Source organism: Octopus sinensis, linkage group LG13 (genome assembly GCF_006345805.1).
Source record: "Octopus sinensis linkage group LG13, ASM634580v1, whole genome shotgun sequence".
In the NCBI taxonomy this organism is placed as follows: Eukaryota; Metazoa; Mollusca; class Cephalopoda; order Octopoda; family Octopodidae; genus Octopus; species Octopus sinensis.
In genome coordinates, this window is record NC_043009.1 from 11,957,659 (window position 1) to 11,977,415 (window position 19,757).

Genomic DNA, 19,757 nt, shown 5'->3' on the forward strand with positions numbered 1-19,757 from the left:
CTTAAAGCCATGGTGGTGTCGGCGGCGGTGGCGGTGACGGTGATGGTGGTGGTGATGGTGGTGGACTGGATGATGATAATGATGATGGTAATGATAATAATCTGTTTTCAATATCGCTAAGAATAAATTGAACAACAACAACAAAAATAAAACTAATGCCCTAAGAAACCAGAGATGATCTGAGTTATCAAGTAGCATTTAATAAAATACTTGAAATAAATCAAGTTAGGGCAATGAGTTCCCTATTAAAAAGACTGGAGCAGGACCCTTCTAGCTAATATAATATAACATAATATAATATCATATATATATACATATATATATATGTATATACTTTAATTATCGTATCCCGGAAAAAGAGCAAAATGTTCCCATCCCGTCGTTACTTAATTGCATTCTTGTATCTATTATCAGAACGAGCGAGTTGAAACTTTTGGTTAATCAACCAATCACGGAGTGAGTTGTGTAAACAAATATCTTCCATGTGCCTGCTGTTTGTTTTCATCCTGACAGCCTATATTTACGACTTCTTGCTCAGCTTCCAGTGCTGCTCTTACGTAGCTTATCTGTACATTTACCGACCTCTCTGTCGCCCCTCCTCTTCTCCTTCTCCTTCTTCTTCTTCTGCTCCTTCTGCTTCTTCACTGTGTACATCTCTGCTGCTCTCTTTACTCTTTACTCTTTTACTCTTTTACTTGTTTCAGTCATTTGACTGTGGCCATGCTGGAGCACCGCCTTTAGTCGAGCAAATCGACCCCGGGACTTATTCTTTGTAAGCCCAGTACTTATTCTATCGGTCTCTTTTGCCGAACCGCTAAGTGACGGGGACGTAAACACACCAGCATCGGTTGTCAAGCAATGCTAGCGGGACAAACACAGACACAAACATACATACATACATATATATATTATATATATATATATATTATATATATATATATATATTATATATATATAATATATAATATATATTATATATATATATATACATATATACGACAGGCTTCTTCAGTATCCGTCTACCAAATCCACTCACAAGGCATTGGTCGGCCCGGGGATATAGCAGAAGACACTTGCCCAAGATGCCACGCAGTGGGACTGAACCAGTAACCATGTGGTTGGTTAGCAAGCTACTTACCACACAGCCACTCCTGCTGCTTGTTTGTTTGTTTATTTGTTTGTTGAGCGAAGCGGTCTTCGTCCCAGAGCTCGCAGGATCGTGCCTCTGTAGTGGGAGAAGTCCGAAACGTGGTCCTTTGCTATTCGTAAGATATTTGTTTCATATCATATCAATGGCCAAGGAAGAAGAATCAGCACTATTCTAGGTACTAAAAACATCAAATAGGACAGTGACAACGAGTAGAGACATTAACTGCCGAGATTCCCTTGTTAGCTGCCAATCGAATAATTTCATGATATTGACACCTAACACAGGGTCACTACTTCATACGGTGTCAAACAGCGATAAAGAATATAGCCTAATGTTGTTTGTGAATATATATTTGTAGCAGGGATGCGTATCCTAAACTTATAAATCGAAACCACAACCATATATGGTGAAAAATGAAACATATAGATTAAAATAATTATAAATCAAGCAAAAAAAACAACAACAACAACAAAAAAAAAACGCATTTTGATTGAAAAGATTAAACATTAATAGAATGATATATCTGTGTGATGTAAGCATTGAAAAGAAAGAGAGAGAGACAGAAAAATAGACAGACAGACAGAAAGATAGATAAATAGATAGATATACAGAAATATATATGTATATGGTTGCATTCGTAAAGAACGCACACACATGTACACACAAGCACGCGCAGGTAGACATACAGACACACACACTCACACACTCACACACACACACACACACACACACACACACACAGTTGCTTCAAATAAACGTTCTCATTTGATAATGTACTTGTGATTATTTTATCCAATTCCCAGGCCGAATTTATTTATTTATTAATTTCGTAATTCATATTTGCTGGGTCGTTGCAGGGAGCCATAGCAAAGATCCGTAAAAGCCCATCGGACCTATACTTATTACATATAACTGTAATATTAATCGGATAAGCAAATAAATATTCTTTCGGATAGAATATAACGCAATCTCTCAGTTTCAGAAGGAAGATCTGGTTCCCATTTTGGAGCAGGCAATGAAAATTCATTCGTCTATTTCTCCCACATGGGATACGGAAAAATGTAGCGAGACCATCCGGATTTTAATTTCCATGTAGTACTTTTATCTGCTTCAATATGTTTGCACCATGGGCATTTGTCTGTCTGGTTAACGTTTGGCTGATAAATATTTGGCGTTTGGTTATTTCATGCAACGAAATCCTTAGACTGATATCAGGCCGTTTGATCCACAGTGGATGGGGAATATATCAAACTTATATCTTTTATGCCTTTTACCGTTTCACTCATTGGGCAGAAGCCATGCCAGGGTGCCACAAATCGACCCCACAACATGTTTTTTTTTTAAAGTCTGGTGCTTGCTCTGTCAGTATCTTTTGTTGAATGGCTAAGTTAGCGGGACGTAAACAAAAGCAGCACCGGTTGTCAAGCGGTAATGGTGGATGACAAATGCCGACACAAATGCACTCTCGTACACACACATACATACACACATACCTGCATCCACACACACACACACACCATCGTATATCACCTGAAAATTCTCAACATGTCACTAACGATGCACACCTCATAGGTTCGTCGTCACTGGATTAAGCACTACGCTGATATTGATTTCTTGCGTAGTTGCAAGGCCCCTAGATGTGGGTTTCGGCATAATCAATTAGACAGATCTGATCTCATTAATTAACTAGTACATACTTTATTGGCCCTTGAAGGATGAAAGATAAAATTGAACTCGTCGACACAACATTAATACGGCAAGGATGTTGTGATCATACTTGTTTAGGTCGACTCCCGTAATATTTCTTTGATGGACACTAAAAGGGTAAAACTATATATAAAGTCTTGCTAGCATTGATTTCAGCTTCAGATATTTGGTACAGCATTCAACAATTTCTATCAACTCGCCACCCTTTTTCCTTAAAATAACTACTGAGAATATTTTGCATTTGTAATGTACGCGAAAAAAAACAACAAAAAGCACTATTGGCTTTGTAAATACAGATACCATGGCTAGGGGTACAATTGAAAGGAAAATGCTGCAAATGGGTTGATATTTTGGATTATGAGACGGTCAATGAGTTCGGAAGAACATACTTTGGTGCAGAAAATACAGAAGATGATAAAAAAAATCTCCATATCGGTGGATAAGATAAAATGTTCTTTCGTTAGAATCTTTGTAATGTTTGCACTTAATAACTTACTTGTGCTGCCGAACCTGTTCAACGAGGAATGTTGGTTTGATAGTTCTTTAAGTTTGGGGCACGAGATATAAGGGTAAGTAGTTAGACTTGGCCATTAAGTACAAAGGACTTTGCCAATAAAGGCAAAAATAAAGCAAACAAAAAATTCCACCACAATCTCTTCCCTTGTGAATAAAGGATATAACAGGATCTTCAACTGCGTCAGAATGGTAAAAACAGAATTCATTCTAACATTACGGTCTGTGATAGATACCAGAATATCGTTGGTGGTCGATGACAATTAACGGAGCTGACTGGACTCCAGGGAACAAATGCCGATTGTTTCATAGACATTTGGATCTACTTGAATGAAGACTGCGGCAATAAATGTGTCAATGTTTCTTATGTCCACACCAGATAAAAGATATACATACATACATATGCAAATACACACACACACACACACATATGCATTCCTACATACATACACACACACACACATATATATATATACATACATACATACATACACATACATACACACATATACAAATATATATATATACAAACACATTTATGATATATATATATTTACATTTGTACACACACATATAAGCATATGTAAATATGTATGCACCTATCTATCTATCTATCTATTTATCTATCTATCTATCTACTATCTATCTATCTATCTATCTATCTATCTATCTATCTATCTATCTATCTATCTGTTTGTTTATCTATCTATCTATCTATCTATCTATCTATCTATCTATCTATCTATCTATCTATCTATCTATCTATCCATATCTATCTATCCATATCTATATATAAATCAGAGGCGGCTCGAAGAATTTCACGTTTTTCTGCAATATTTCTAGCCCCAATATTTCTAACCCTTATTTTTTATATCTAGCAATGTATGCCAGAAGGTTTGCTAATCTAACGGAGGCCTCAAAAGACATTTTAAGATCCACAAAGATTAGAACTTAACTGCAGCTCTTGGTGGTCCAAATCCGATATGCAATCTATGTGGGTGTCTTTTCAAAACATTGTCTGGTTTAAAAAGCCACATCAGATGCTATGATAGTTTTGAGATGTAGGTACAGGAAGTGGTCAAACTCTGCATAAGGAGTAGACAACCACGATAGATATATATACATATATATATGTTAAACTACCCGTGACCCGTTGGGTCATCTGCAAAGTCTGAGTTTCTCAGCAACGGAGTTTTGTTAAATTTTTTTTTCCATCGAAATCACGTGTAAACGGCTCCTTTCCCTGGAAAAAGAAATATTTGGCTGCTATTTTTTGCATGCCCTGCTACCACGTAACAGGTATTTCGAGTCCTTTATCGCAAATAGCTGTTACGTGGTAGCAGGGCGTGCTAGAAATAGTAGACCAAATCTTTGGCGCTGAGATACGACGAATGCACTCGAAGAAATTTTTATAATGTTATTCTCTTAGGGTGATCTTTCGCTTTGACTCTCAGAACTGTAATCCAGATCAGCTGGTCTTGTTCGTTAATTTCCGTCAAAAAGTTTTATCTATTTACTTTTGTTTTAAAGTGAAAGATGTATGAACGTGTATATGAAATGGACGTGTGTGTGTGTGTTTGAGAGAGAGAGAGAGAGCCACTTACACATAAGAATACACACGTTTACTCACTTTCTCTCTCTCCCTCTTTCTATCTTTTTCTCTCTCTTCTTCTCTCTCTCTTTCAGACACACACACGTCATTTCATATACACGTACATACATATTTCACGTTCTCTTCTTTAAAACAAAAGTAAATAAAAAATTTTTTTACGGTAATTAACGACTCGAAAATAATAAAAAAAAACATTAAAATGTTGTCTCTTTAAAGAAAACTAAAATATAAATACTTAACTACACAAACAGCTTACATTTCTGAAATTACATTCAGTTAAAAATATTTCTAAATGATTAAAATATTGTGTACGTCAAAATGTCGACTTTTGTTTTAGAGAGCGCGAAAACTATGAGTGTGTATATGTCACAGATAGCGGACGTGTGTTTGTGTTGATTGACACGCCATGACATTCATTATATGTGCATGTATTCTGTATGTGTGTTGACGTCACGAATAAACACAAAAATTCTGTTTACCCGTTTTCATTAGTAAATAGAGGTCCAAATGTTACAAAAATTTGGACTTCACTGTCGAAGGTAAGTATGAAAATAAATATGCTAAAAAAATTAAGATAAAATATACTATTTCTCAGATATTTCGGGTACACACAGACATCCCTAGAGTTTTAGTATTATTAAGATATATAGTATTGAGGTGCGCTCGCAGGTCTACACGCGTGTGTTTGTGCACGTGAGTGTGTTTGTATTTATAAGTATTTTATAGGAAATCGAAAGAAAAGAGAGTTTTAAAATTTTTTGCTTATAGGTTCATATGATAATTTTAGTACCACATACCAACATTGGATGCCAACTTTGGATGTAATACGTGGCTTGATTTATCACCACCGGTTGGGCCTTGGTGTTTTAAAGCATTCTCACTCTGTTGTAAACATCCTTGGGCCAGGCTATTGCTCTAACGTTTACTCATGAGAAGTAGCGTAGCTGGTGATGGTGGTGGTGTGGTGGGGCATCTGCTCTAAGTGACTTTTTTATGGGGCAGCACATTTGGTCTGTTGTATAATACTATAAGGAAGGATGCGACAAACTCAAGGGCTGTCCCACGGGAGTACATACTCTAGCTATACCACAGCCCCTAAGTTGTGATATTTTTACCGATTTTTTATAGGGTGTCCTATATAATGAGAGCTGCCCTTCTTCTTCTGACATAACCATGGAAAAACAAAATGGAAAAAAAAAAACGGGAAGAAAATTGAAGCACTTGTCGTGGATATTTTTTTCTAGATGATATAATAATAACGAATCAAGGAGGGAGCCTCTACGTGTCGCTTGACCTTCTAGAAGTAGAAGCCAGATCTTTTGTAAATCTAAAGGTCACACTGGATAATGTAGATCAGGGTCCATGCGGCCTCTGAGTGTCCATATAAAGTTTTTAGGGGTCCATGCAGCAAAATAGTATGTTATGGATCCACAATAGTACTTTAAGGGCCTATGGGAAAATTTTTATTTAAATATTTGCACTGGTATGTTTTGCAAGAAACTGCTAAGCTTCTTTCTCTAGCATTTTGCATAATAAAAAATAAATGCGCCGTTTTTAAAGCCTAGCCAGGCTCATGGGCCCAGTTCCCCGGTTTCTATGACGTATGTGTTCCCCAGCTGGACGGGACGCCAGTCCATCGCAGTGTTACTCCTTTTTGCCAGCTGACTGGACGGGAGCAACGTGAAATGAAGTGTTTTGCTCAAGAACACAACGCGTCGCCCGGTCCAGGAATCGAAACCACAATCTTACGATCATGATGCTGACACCCTAACCACTAAGCCACGCGCCTCCACAGCATTTTGCATAGTTCAACCTAAACAAATTAATGTGTGAATAACAAAATAGGAATTTTGAAAGAAGCTTCTATAAAACTTGCTTTTAAACATCAGAATAAAATAGTAATCAAAGGGGTTCATAGATGGAAAATGGTGGAGAACTTCTGCTGTTGATCAATCAAGATACCCTACATCTGAGCAAAAGAGGGAGAGAGGGGTCACTGTTGAATCCCTTCTGAGCATGTCTAGTTGTCATTGTTGTTGATTATACACAGATTAGCGCTGATCGAGTAGATTTGTTGTTCCAAGGGCATTCCAATCACGACCAGTCCGCCTTTTTAAAGGATGTTTAGGATTAAAGTACTTAATGCGTTCTTTCCTTTTTTCAAGATTGAGAGTGGCTTTAGAGAGACTTGGCTGCTATGTCTAGCAGGTTGGGCAACCACGTAAAGATTCTCTAGTTGGCTTCATACTGTGTAGGGCATAGCAGAGTCAACAAGCACTGTACGGGGAGCATCTGCGGTATCTCAAGGCTATCGTGCTATCGTGACCCAAAATTCTAGCTTTCACCACTAAAAAAAATAGAATTAAAAAAAAAATGTGTTTACAGCCACGGCGACGTTTTGAAAACTGTAACATGTGCAATTGTGAAAATTTCTTTGCATATTAGAGTCTATTCAGTGAACATTTATTCATACATGAAGAGAAGAACGAAAAAAAGGAAAATAAGACAACGAGAAGGAAAAAGAAAAGAAATATACGAATATGTGTGTGTGTGTGTCTGTGAGAGGAAATTTTATGAGCGGGAAGAGGGGAGGAAGAAGGGGAAGGAGAACAGTAGAGAGATGGTAGAGTGAAGGAGGGAGATATAGAAGGGAGAGTGTGTAAGAAGGTGATAAATAAAAAGATAGGGTGTGGTTGTAAACGAGGGAAAGGAAGTATGTTTTGGTGCGCGTGCGCACTGTGTGTCTGTTTATGTGATTCTGCTGAACAAATATACTACAGGGCTACAAAAGAAAACGGGAGAAAGGCAGATAATGACAACGATAGATAGATAGATAAATAGATAGACAGAAAGAGAGGGAGAGAGAGAGAGAGTGAGCCAAAATTTTGGAACGGTTCGTTAGAAAGTGCATAAGGTTCAGACATATTGCCTCTATATGAAGTGAGCTTGCAATTACTTCCTGCCGAAATTGAGTGAGACAAATGAAAGAAAGTAAATTCGTAAGACAGAAAATAAATCTAGGAAAACGGAGCAGAAAAAGAAAAAGCAGGGACTATAAAAACCTGTTCAAAATGAGTGAAGGAAGAAAAAAAAAGAGAAAGAAAAGAAAGGTGTAAGAATGGCTGTGTGGTAAGTAGCTTGCTTACCAACCACATGGTCCCGGGTTCAGTCCCACTGTGTGGCACCTTGGGCAAGTGTCTTCTACTATAGCCTCAGGCCGGCCAAAGCCTTGTGAGTGGATTTGGTAGACAGAAACTGAAAGAAGCCCGTCGTATATATGTATATATATATATATATATGTATGTGTGTATATATGATTGTGTGTCTGTATCTGTCTCCCAAACATCGCTTGACAACCGATGCTGGTGTGTTTACGTTCCCGTAACTTAGCGGTTCGGCAAAAGAGACCGATAGAATAAGTACTAGGCTTACAAAGAATAAGTCCTGGGGTCGATTTGCTCGACTAAAGGCGGTGCTCCAGCATGGCCACAGTCAAATGACTGAAACCAGTAAAAGAGTAAAGAGTAAAGGAAAGAAATATGCAAGAAAGAACGAGAGAAAAGAAGAAAATGAAAAATGAAAGATAAAATAAAATAAAATAAAAACAAAGCAAAGAAAGAAAAAGAACGAAAACAAAGTCGCTAACCCCTACGTCTCGACATGTTTTTCGAGTTAGGGCTCACCGCTGCGCGATAAGGTAAGCTCACTATTGGAGCTGAGACTTAAAATGAACAGTGAAGAAGGAAATATCACTGCATGTGTGGATGAATGATTTTTGGAAATGAATGAACGAACGAAGGAAAGGAAACATAAAAACGAAAGAAAGCTTGACTGAAACAAGAAGGTAGAAAGAAGAAAGGCAGAAAACTAGAAAAGGAACGAGGTAGTGTGGACCAAATTGTGCATCAGTTGCAGTTGTATTTGGTAGGAAGTAAGCAGGACATATCTTCTGGAAATTAAATGTCCAGATGGTCTTACTCATTACCGCTTTTAACTGACACCTCTCTAAACAAACTACTATACTCACACTCGGCGCGTGTGTAAACTGAGGAATGATAGAGGATATAACATCCCAGTGACCTCCCTTGATAGCGGGTTAACTTTACGATATTCGTTGACATGGCTGGTCATTTTCCTTACCCTAAATCCTCGACTATAAATCCGCATTTTCCCCCAAAAATTTAAAGGTCAAAATCCCTAGTGCGTTCTATATACGAGGTTAAAAATGAAAAATATTTTCTAAGCAACGTCTGAGTCTCTACTTGCTGTCTGGCAATGTTTATTCAGATGCATTTTGTGATGTCGGGCGCGAAAATACCTTAAGCTAAGCCTGAAAGCAATGAAGTCATAAAAGAATCATCCATAACTGCAGTAAGCAACATTTATTAAAATAAAAGTATTCAGAATACAGAATAACGTGTAACAAAAACAATTTGCAAACATATTTACATTCCCATATAACAGTTAAGAACACACCATTACTGTATTACGCATGCGCGGAAGTATTTGTTCGACTAGGTGCTGCTGGCTTAATTACGCGGGATTCAAGTGAGAGGAGTGGTGTGTATTATATACAAGGCTTAGGTTTTTCAGAGGTATAGCCCCCTACAAATCCCCTGCGTATTATACTCAAGGGTGGACTATACTCGAGGATTTACGGTATTACTTTTTGTGATTTTCTCTCTTTATTCCTGTTGTTTAACATCACTGAATGCGTTCATTTATCTAATGTTCCTTTTATTGCATGATTTGAACGAGATTTGTCAGTCAAGATGAATTACCGCGTAAGTGGCTCTTTTTTGTATAGCTCATCAGTTTTGTACTATGTGCTTGTTAGAATGGCAAAATTTAAAGAATATTTATTTGACATTAATAATTATTGCCAAGCTAATATAGCAGTCCATAAATATAGGACGGAAGCTGCCGTTGATTAGCTGCAAGAGGCCATCGCCTCGAGCTAGCTATGTGACACACGAACCTGTGTATACCGTGATGGCCTCTTGGAGCTAATCAACGGCAGCTTTCGTCCTATGTTTATGAACTGCCATATTAGCTTGGCGATAACTATTAATGTCCAGTACCACTGCCGTAGTCTCCTTTAGAGAGAAATAATAATATTTATATTTGACATTATCAAAGAGGAAAAAATTAAAAAAGGTATTTAATTAGAAAGAAAGAACAAAAAAATTGCAAAGGCTGTTTAAGTACAATCAGCCGTCACTGCGATCGAGTATGACTTAATAGCATGAACATACACCAGGACGAAGGACTATGTATATATTCAGTCGTATTAAGATATATATAAATATATATATATATATATATATATATATATATATATATATATATATATATATATATATTCTCTCCTTGTTCTTCTCCATGTTTTTTCTGTGTCCCTTTCTGTAGAAGAGCGTAGGCTCGAAACGTAAAAGACTTTTTCTATTCCTGAGCGTTATACTAATACATCTGCTTGTTTTGTACACCACCTGTCTTCGGCTTTTGTTTTTTTCGTAAACTCTCCCTATATATATATATATATATATATATATATATATATATATATATATATACAGAGAAAGAGAGAGAGAGAGAGAGAGAGAAAGAAAGATAGAGAGAGAATGTATAGGTAGATAGATAGAGATGGAGAGAGAAGAGTGTGCCTGTGTCAGAGAGAAACAAAGAGACAGAAGCAAATAACAAAAGAGAAATAGAATGAGTGAGTGAGAGTGAGTGAGTGAGCGAGTGAGTGAGTGAGTGAGTGAGTGAGTGAGTGAGTGAGTGAGTGTGTGAGAGAGTGAGTGAGTGAGTGGGTGGGTGAGTGAATGGGAAAAGAAGACGGAGTATAAGGGAACAAGCGAGAGAGAGAGAGATTGAATAAAGATACGCCATGAAAGGTGGGAGAGAAGAAAAGGAGGAGGAGGAGGAGGAGGAGGAGGAGGAAAAGAAAACATTGACAAAAGAGCACACAAAAGCACAAAAGAAAAGGAAAAAAAGTAGAGAAATATACGACGATTTCTAAGATGAGGAGAGAGTGGCGGGGGGGGGGGCGAAGAATTATAGACTGAAAGAGTCAACAAAGAGCTATTTCTTGGGTTTTGGAAGAATCTGAGAGAGAAAGCTGTAGAGCTGATCGTAGGTTCACGTTTGCAACCAGGCACTCTGGCTGAAAATAACATTGTCTATAGGAAAATTAAATCAAAGATAAATTGGTTTACACAAGTGCACTCAACGACTCTTGATTATGTAAGTTTACGTTACAGTAAGACATAGACTTGGCAGCCATAACCGCAAACGCATACAATGCATGCAATGTTTAAGCGAACGCGGCGCGGGCGCGCGATTACACACGCAGACACACATACACTCACGCAGACACACGGATATTCATATATATTTATATAACAGTGATAGAGAAAGGGAGGGAGAGGCAGTAATAAATGTTTAACATATATTGCACTAAGATTACATATAGAAATATTCAAGTAAGTGCACTCAGATACACTGACATATACACATACATAAGCATATACATACACATACATACATACATATACACATTCATAAGCAAACATATACACATACATGCATATACGCATACATAAGCATACAGATATACATACATATATACATACATAAGTATACATAATCATACATATACTCATACATAAGCATACATATACACATACATACTGACATATACACATACATAAGCATATGTACTCCTTCGTGTACACACACACACACACACACGCACACACTTGTTCGATAGATAGATACATACACGCACATACACGTATAGTTGTACTTAACTAAGCCCGTAAAGGTATACTCGGACAGACCCGTTTATGAATATATAATTAACTGTTCCATTATAGGCAAAATCAACAAAAAAGTACTCCATCAAATGAAGGATGAATGCATCATTTAATACACACAATATAAAAAATAAAGGCTACCAATGGTCTCATGCCACGGAGACACGCTCAATTAGCAGATATCTATAATTTACCTTGTACCAGCGCCCTGGCTTTAGAACAGGACTGACGATGTGCACTGAGCTTGAAAGACTGCTTGGACACACAAGTCATGTTATGTAAGTCTGCTGAATAACCGTGTTTCAACGGCATGAAACCATTAGCAGCTCTTATTTTGATACAGTGTATATATATATATATGTATGTGTGTGTGTGTGTGTGCGTGTGTGTGTGTACAAGACCTGAAATTTTGGGCAGGGGCTACTTGATCGCACCGATGCCAGTGCGTAACTGATACTTTTTTTTTTCCATCGACCTCGAAGAGATGAAAAATCAAAGTTAACCTCAGCGGAATTTGAACTCAGAACGTAAAAACGGATGAAATGCAGCGAAGCAGTTTAATCTGACATGCTAACGATTCTGCCAGCTCGTCGCCTTAATAATATTACTAAAAATAATGATAATAATAACAACAACAACAACAACAACAATAATAATGATAATAATAATAATAATAAATAAGTAAATAAATAAATAGATAGATGAATAAATAAATGAATAGCTAAAACGTTTGTGCGTTTAGATATCTTGAAGGTGGCTAAATCAAGGAGCAGACGACAGGTTATTAAATCGTATGCTTCATTACAATGCTTCGTTACAAAACTGAAGATATCTGCATTTGTGAATGTTAAATGTGAGTCTTATTTCCTTTTAATGGCGAGGGGTCATCAAGTACAACTTATCATTTTTTTTTTCTAGAACAGTCGGCTATTTAGAAGCACGTACGTTTGTAATTATGGTAAATTATATGTTGAAAAACAAAAATATTAACTAGCCTATTCGTTAAGATGCTGGCCTACCAGGTAAATGCCCGATAGATTGCGCCTCATCACAAATGCTGAAACAATTAAGTAATATTAGTTCTCTCACTAGAAATGGTAAATAGCTGTTTCTAATTTGGGCCCAAGGACGTGCATTTTGAGAGCATAGGTGAGTCGATTACATCGATCCTAGGAATCTTTTCGGTTTGAACGGCAGTTTTTTAAAATAATTTCCACGCAACTAAACACTTTCAAACTTCGTATACTGGTAGAATGTGTTTATAAAACATCTTTTTCCCTTGGCTTTATTGAGAAAATTCTATAGTTTGTAAGATATTTGTTGTTATTCTTCTTCAGTTTCTGCAATTTCAACCAATCAATGACGTCTATGAGGTGAAAACATTCTGTGCCATATGAATATGTACCTCGTTATTTACATTTCTGAAGAAAAAAAGATACCCTTCCCCCCAACCCCAACCCTAACCTAACCCTAACCTAACCCTAAACCAACCCTAACCCTAAAACAGATTGAAATGCGAACCCATAGAAAACGAACCTCCACCAACTATTCTCTCTATATGTCTCTGCACACCTTTCAATGCAGTGTATGCCAAAAGATTTGCAAATCTAACGGAGGCTTCAAAAAACATTTTAAGACCCACAAAGAGCAGAACTTATCTGCAGCACTTGTTGGTCCAAATCGGATGTGCAATCTATGTGGGTGTATTTTCAGAACATTAAAAAGCCACATCAGATGCCATGATGGTTTTAGAGTGTAGGTACAGGAGGTGGTCAAATTCTGTATAAGAAGTAGACAACAACCATGTATGTATGTATGTATGTATGTATATATGTATGTATGTATGTATGTATGTATGCATGCATGTATGTATGTATGCATGTATGTGTGTATGTATGTATGTATGTATGTATGTATGTATGTATGTATGTATGCATGCATGTATGTCTGTCTGTTCGTCTATCTATCTATATATCTATCTATCTATCTATCTATCTATCTATCTATCTATCTATCTATCTATATATATATATATATATATATATATATATATCCATACATACATACATACTTACATATATACATACTTACATGTATAGATACATGTGAAAAGAAATAGGGCAGTTAAGCAAAAATAGCTAACCTTGAAGAAAATACCTAATAAGTATCTTATGATTAAAGTGTTTGGTCACGTAGCAAAAAAGTATATGGGGCGGGAGGAGAACAGTTGATGTCGGTTGTACATGAAAAGGTTAAAGCTATTCTGCAGAAAATATATATAATAAATACATAAATAAATCAATGAATGAAACAAAATACAAAATAAACAAAGCTAAAACACTTCATGCCTGTAATGTTATCGATACAGTTTACAGCTGGGCATCGTCAGAAGTATTAATCCAAACAAAACGGAAGCAGATACGAAATAATCTATTCCAAACGTTAAGACAATGTGTTTGGGATTTAAGGAGAGGATTAAGCATAATTATTAGCCTAAAAGGGAAACAATATGGAGAAGGAATTCGATCAATATTGATGAATAAATAGTTAAAAGAATCTTGAAAAACTGGTGATCTTAATATGCGTTATTTGTTGATCATAAAAATCCGGGGGGAAATGTCAAGAATAAAGCGGTTACGACAACAACAACAAAAAAAAGGGAAGAAAGAAATGGAGATACAGGTGATATAGATAATTCTTTACCAAATCAATTTTGTGAAAAGGTAATAGAAAGCCTCTACAAATTGTACATTGAAATCTGGAAGATAAAATCTGTGCAATCAGTTACCTATGATCAACAAGACTCTAGTAAGGAAGAATATCTTCTTTCCAAGATTATCTGATACATAACAATGGCTCTACATTGTTAGGTTTCATGTAACAAAGACATTTCCTGTCTTTAGCAAAACATATAACACAACATATTGATATATATTCATTTATTTGTTTATTTTTGGTATAAAGCCAAAAGTTTATAAAGGGACAAGTTATCGACTCAATAAACTTCTAGTCGCTTTTTAGCGTTCTTATAGGGATGAAAAGCAGAGTTCACTCCACTTGATTTGAAGCCAGAATATTAAGGAATATATGTTTCATTATTACCCACAAGGGGCTAAACATAGAGGGGACAAACAAAGACAGACAAACGGATTAAGTCGATTACATCAACCCCAGTGCGTAACTGGTACTTAATTTTATCGACTCCTAATCTTAAATTTCGCGTGTAGCAGCGCTATAGGGAGGAAATTGCCAATGCTATTTCTGTTTCTTTTATGTACATCCTTCCTCAGTAAACACACCAATAAACCGGCTAACACAACTGAAAAACTTCTAAGGCTGTTCCGATAGATATCTTGTCTATGATGCATTCATAAAGCTCGTTGGGCAAACCATAGAATTTATCCCTTGCACTATTAGCAATATTCACTCTTTCTAGCGAGAGCCGCGGCAAGCTGCTGATGTAAAATCTAATGTCCACTGTATTTGTTTCATCTACACTCCAAAACAGAAAAATGTACTTTCTGGAAAATATCCCACATGCACCTATCGTGGCCAGTTAAAAACCTAGATGTATTTTTGATCCCATTCTTGAGTGATACTTTTTTTTTTTATTAAACCGGAAAAGACGAAGAGAAAAATTCAACTTAGTAGTAACGGAATAAGTCACAGATATCTCTATATATACAAACGGCAAATGTGTGTGTGTGTGTGTCCTTTATACAAATCCAAAATTTTTCAGTTAGAGGGCTCGCACTTTCTATGGTCATTCAAAACCGTCCAAGGTGGTCGTGCACATCTTTACATTTCCCCAGTCACCCCGCAAAGCCATTAAAAAATCAATAGAAGTGACTTTTTTTGTGAATTTTCTATCCAAAACCCAATCAAAATGGCCGAACTTGATACGCCAATTGAATGCCAGCTAGCTGTATGTGATTGGTCAGAGATTTGGACAGTACTCGCGTGTATGTGCACACGCATGCAGCTGTATATGCATGCACTAGCACTATGACCCGTCGTTGCCGGGTAATAGTGCTAGTATGTGTTAAGTGATCACCGGGATAGTTTATGCATTTAATGATCAACGCTAGTGACTGCTGCAGAAAATGTGTTGTTACTGTCAAATATATCTCAATAATCTTCTGTAAATTAACTGATACAATTTCAAGCAGGAATTGAAACGAGGTTGTAGAGTCAGTTGGAAAGCTTACATCCTATTCCGCTAACTAACAGAATATGTAGATATACACATAAATTCATATCAAAGTGTTACAGCTAATGAATATTATTTTTAGCTTGATTACATTGTTACAACTTGAGTTGGGTGGGGTTATTTATTGTAAGTAGATTGTACAGATGATAGCTGTATGGCGCCATACAGTAAAGTTATTGTAGATGCTGTCTATTGCATCACCCCAGTAACTTGGTTGAGATATTATCAGGGTACTTTACAGGTGTTACAATCAGAGTACCGTACAAGTAAATTGAGCTAGAACAATCAGGGCAGCATGCTTGTAAATTGAGCTAAAATAACTAGCAAGTTAATATACGATACCATCCAGAAGCTACCCTAAGAGTTACTAAATGGGTACAGAAAGTGAGTTGTGCAAAAAAAAAAAAAATAAAGGGAGATTTTCCTGGTGCTATCTTGGTAACAAGCACGTGCATTGTTCTAGGAACTGTCATTAGATCGCTATAGAAAATAAATTTCCTCCTATGCTCAATCAGAAAATGGTAACACTTAGCATACAAGTTTCCTCTAATACATTGCAGAATAAAGAATGCACCAAATGCAATATGACATCAACTGTAAAATGTTGCATCAGAAATTAGATATCATAAGGCGGTGAGATAGCAGAAACGTTAGCGCGCCGGGCGAAATGCTTAGCGGTATTTCGTCTGCCACTACGTTCTGAGTTCAAATTCCGCCAAGGTCGACTTTGCCTTTGATCCTTTCGGGGTCGATTAAATAAGTACCAGTTACGCACAGGGGTCGATATAATCGACTTAATCCGTTTGTCTGTCCTTGTTAACCCTCTCTGTGTTTATCCCCTTGTGGGTAGTAAAGAAATAGGTATTTCGTCTACCGTTGCGTTCTGAGTTCAAATTCAGCCGAGGTCAACTTTGCCTTTCATCCTTTCGGGGTCGATTAAATAAGTACCAGTTACGCACTGAGGTCGATATAATCGACTTAATGCGTTTGTCTGTCCTTGTTTGTCCTCTCTGTGTTTAGCCACTTGTGGGTAGTAAAGAAACAGGTATTTCCTCTGCCGTTACGTCCTCAGTTTAAATTCCGCCGAAGTCGATTTTGCCTTTCATCCTTTCGGGGTCGATTAAATAAGTACCAGTTACGCACTGGGGTCGATATAATCGACTTAATCCGTTTGTCTGTCCTTGTTTGTCCCCTCTGTGTGTACCCCTTGTGGGTAGTAAAGAAATAGATGTGAATCGTATCATACAACATCCGGCAAAGTCTTTTTTTATATTTATATCCCTTATATTTACTAGTTTGCATCGCCACTAATTTTCTATAGCATATGGTGTATATATGCAGGACACCGCAATAGATGCTCTATGACTATGATATAGACATGTCATAGAATGGCACACTGAGTGCACTTTATAATCATGCATGCACACGTTCGTAGCAAATATTAGATGAAATATAACACAGGCATCTTGCAGCATGAAGTGGGTCACATCACCATTGATCATGTGATAATTTGGATGCATGCTACACGTGAAATGCATGACTATGCCTGTATAAAGCTGCATATGTCTCCGTGGTTATTAAAATCGCTGTATTATAGATCACACCAATTTTGTAGTATGTACCATCTTCCATATTGCATCTTTCGTATTGCAGAATGCGTTAACATGTGCTTGTGGTTTGTGCAAGAAGCCTGGATGCAGCTATTTTAGCGTGCACGATGTACTATGCACTTGTATAGATATATTGCAGTATTTGGTGCAAAGGTAGCAGTTCGTAATATACAAAACCATTTATTTTATAGACTGCAATGTATACTATATATTATAGCTGAAGGTGAGGCGCATGGTTCAGTGGTTAAAGTGTCAGGCCCATGATCATGAGGTAGTGAGTTCGATTCCCTGACCAAGCTGTGTTGTGTTCTTGAGCAAGGTACTTTACTTCACGTTGCTCCAATTCACTCAGCTGTCGAAATGAGTTGCGACATCAAGCAGTATTAGCCTTTACCTTTCCTTTGGATAACATCGGTGTTGTGAAGAGGGCAGGCTGGTATGCGTGGGCGACTGCTGGTCTTCCATAAAAAAACAACCTTGCCCGGACTCGTGCCTCGGAGGATAAATTTCTAGGTGCATGGTCATTCGTGACCGAAGGGGGTCTTTATAGTTGAAGATAACGTATCATGCTAATTATAGCGAATCAGCTGGATCTCAGAAAGCAACGATGAACTGGGTCAGCAAATAGTTAAACGAAGGGGAAAATTTTATTTTGTTGTTGGGAAAAGAAGGCGAAGAACCCTGTCCCAAAACGTTGGATTTCACTTTCTTACAATAACTTGATTTGTTACATAGTTTGTGAACTTTTAATACGAATAATATCAACATGATATAACATTCTCTACAAAATACTGCAGAATCAATTATGCCATACAAAATATTACACTGTATGCTGTGTAATATTCTGTAGTGCAATGTTTTACCGAAATGTTATAAATGATCTCCCTAAATGAAGAGTCTCTGATCGTTTCCTGTCACATGCAGTCGTTAGGTTTCCGTGAATATTGGATTGGATTCGTAGATATTTATTTTGTATTCGAAGCATCTAATGTGATTAAAGTTCACAAGTGAAACTGAAAATGCAACAATAAATATACAACATTGAAAAGCAAATTTACTGCGGTATTCGTTTAGAGATAACATCTTTTATTGACAAGCTATATCTAAAAATAAAACATATATCAGATGGAGAGGAAAATCGTCCAACAAGTGGCTCGCAGGAACGCAATTTGCATTTTAGCTTAGTCGGGCCTTATTGATGGCATGTACCCACAGCCAACCATATGCCAAGATGTGATTCACTACCTTCGATTATAAGAGATATTATCTCTAGATGAATGCAACTGAAACTTGTCTTTCAATGGTATATACACGTTAAAAATGATACATAGCTAGCTATATTAAACTAATATTGCTTCAAAAGCATATACCGAAAGCAAAAAAAAAAAAATTTAGCTGAAATTAAGAAAGAAACAAAACTGAGCAAAAAAACTTACCGGCCACGCGAAGGAAAACGGCAATTCAATGGTTCTAATGACGTTGGCATGAGATCCGAGATGAAATGTGCTTTCTCCCAAAACTGGGGTCATATCAGCACCAAAAGTACATTTAGAATCCAACGGGGGTGGATTTTGGTAATGCATCAAGCATATGGAAAAGTAAGTGCGACACTTTTGTGAGCAAACAGAATTTTCAGTGATACCTTCGCAACATGTTCGCGTTTGGGTGATGCTGTCGCTGTTATAGAAAGAAACTATCCGGACTTCGAATACACCTATGCCGCTCACCTGTAAAGAGAGACAGGACACAATAGATTATTAACAGTAATAGGAAGAACACTGGAACTAAGGAGAGAGAGGATAAGGTGATGGAGGAAGATGAAGTGGATAATACATACATACATACATACAAACACACATGCATACATACATAGGTAAATAAAAACTTATAAGTATATTATCTGTATATATATAAACGACAAAATGTCTCTGTGTGTGTGTATCCTTTATACAAATCCACAATTTTTCAGTTCGAGGGCTTGCACTTTCTCTTGTCATTTAAAACTTTCCAAGGGTGGTTGTGCACATCTTTACATTTCCCCAGTCACCCCGCAAAGCCATTAAAAAAATCAATAGAAGTGACTATTTTTTGTGAATTTTCTATCCAAAACCCAATCAAAATGCCCGAAACTTGATAT

At 37.0% G+C, this 19,757-nt stretch overlaps 1 protein-coding gene across 3 annotated transcripts in view; it reads right to left on the bottom strand.

Moving 5' to 3' along the window:
• LOC115218567 (neurogenic locus protein delta-like) overlaps window positions 1-19,757 on the bottom strand; it is a 109,184-nt gene that overhangs the window by 34,853 nt on the left and 54,574 nt on the right. For 2 of the 3 annotated variants that reach the window (XM_029788457.2, XM_036508156.1), the window contains exon 2: window positions 19,057-19,347. In XM_029788457.2, the coding sequence (XP_029644317.1) occupies window positions 19,057-19,347 (291 nt within the window). Of the gene's footprint in view, window positions 1-19,056; window positions 19,350-19,743; window positions 19,750-19,757 lie in introns of all 3 variants that reach the window. The other variant, XM_036508157.1, reaches the window with a different exon arrangement.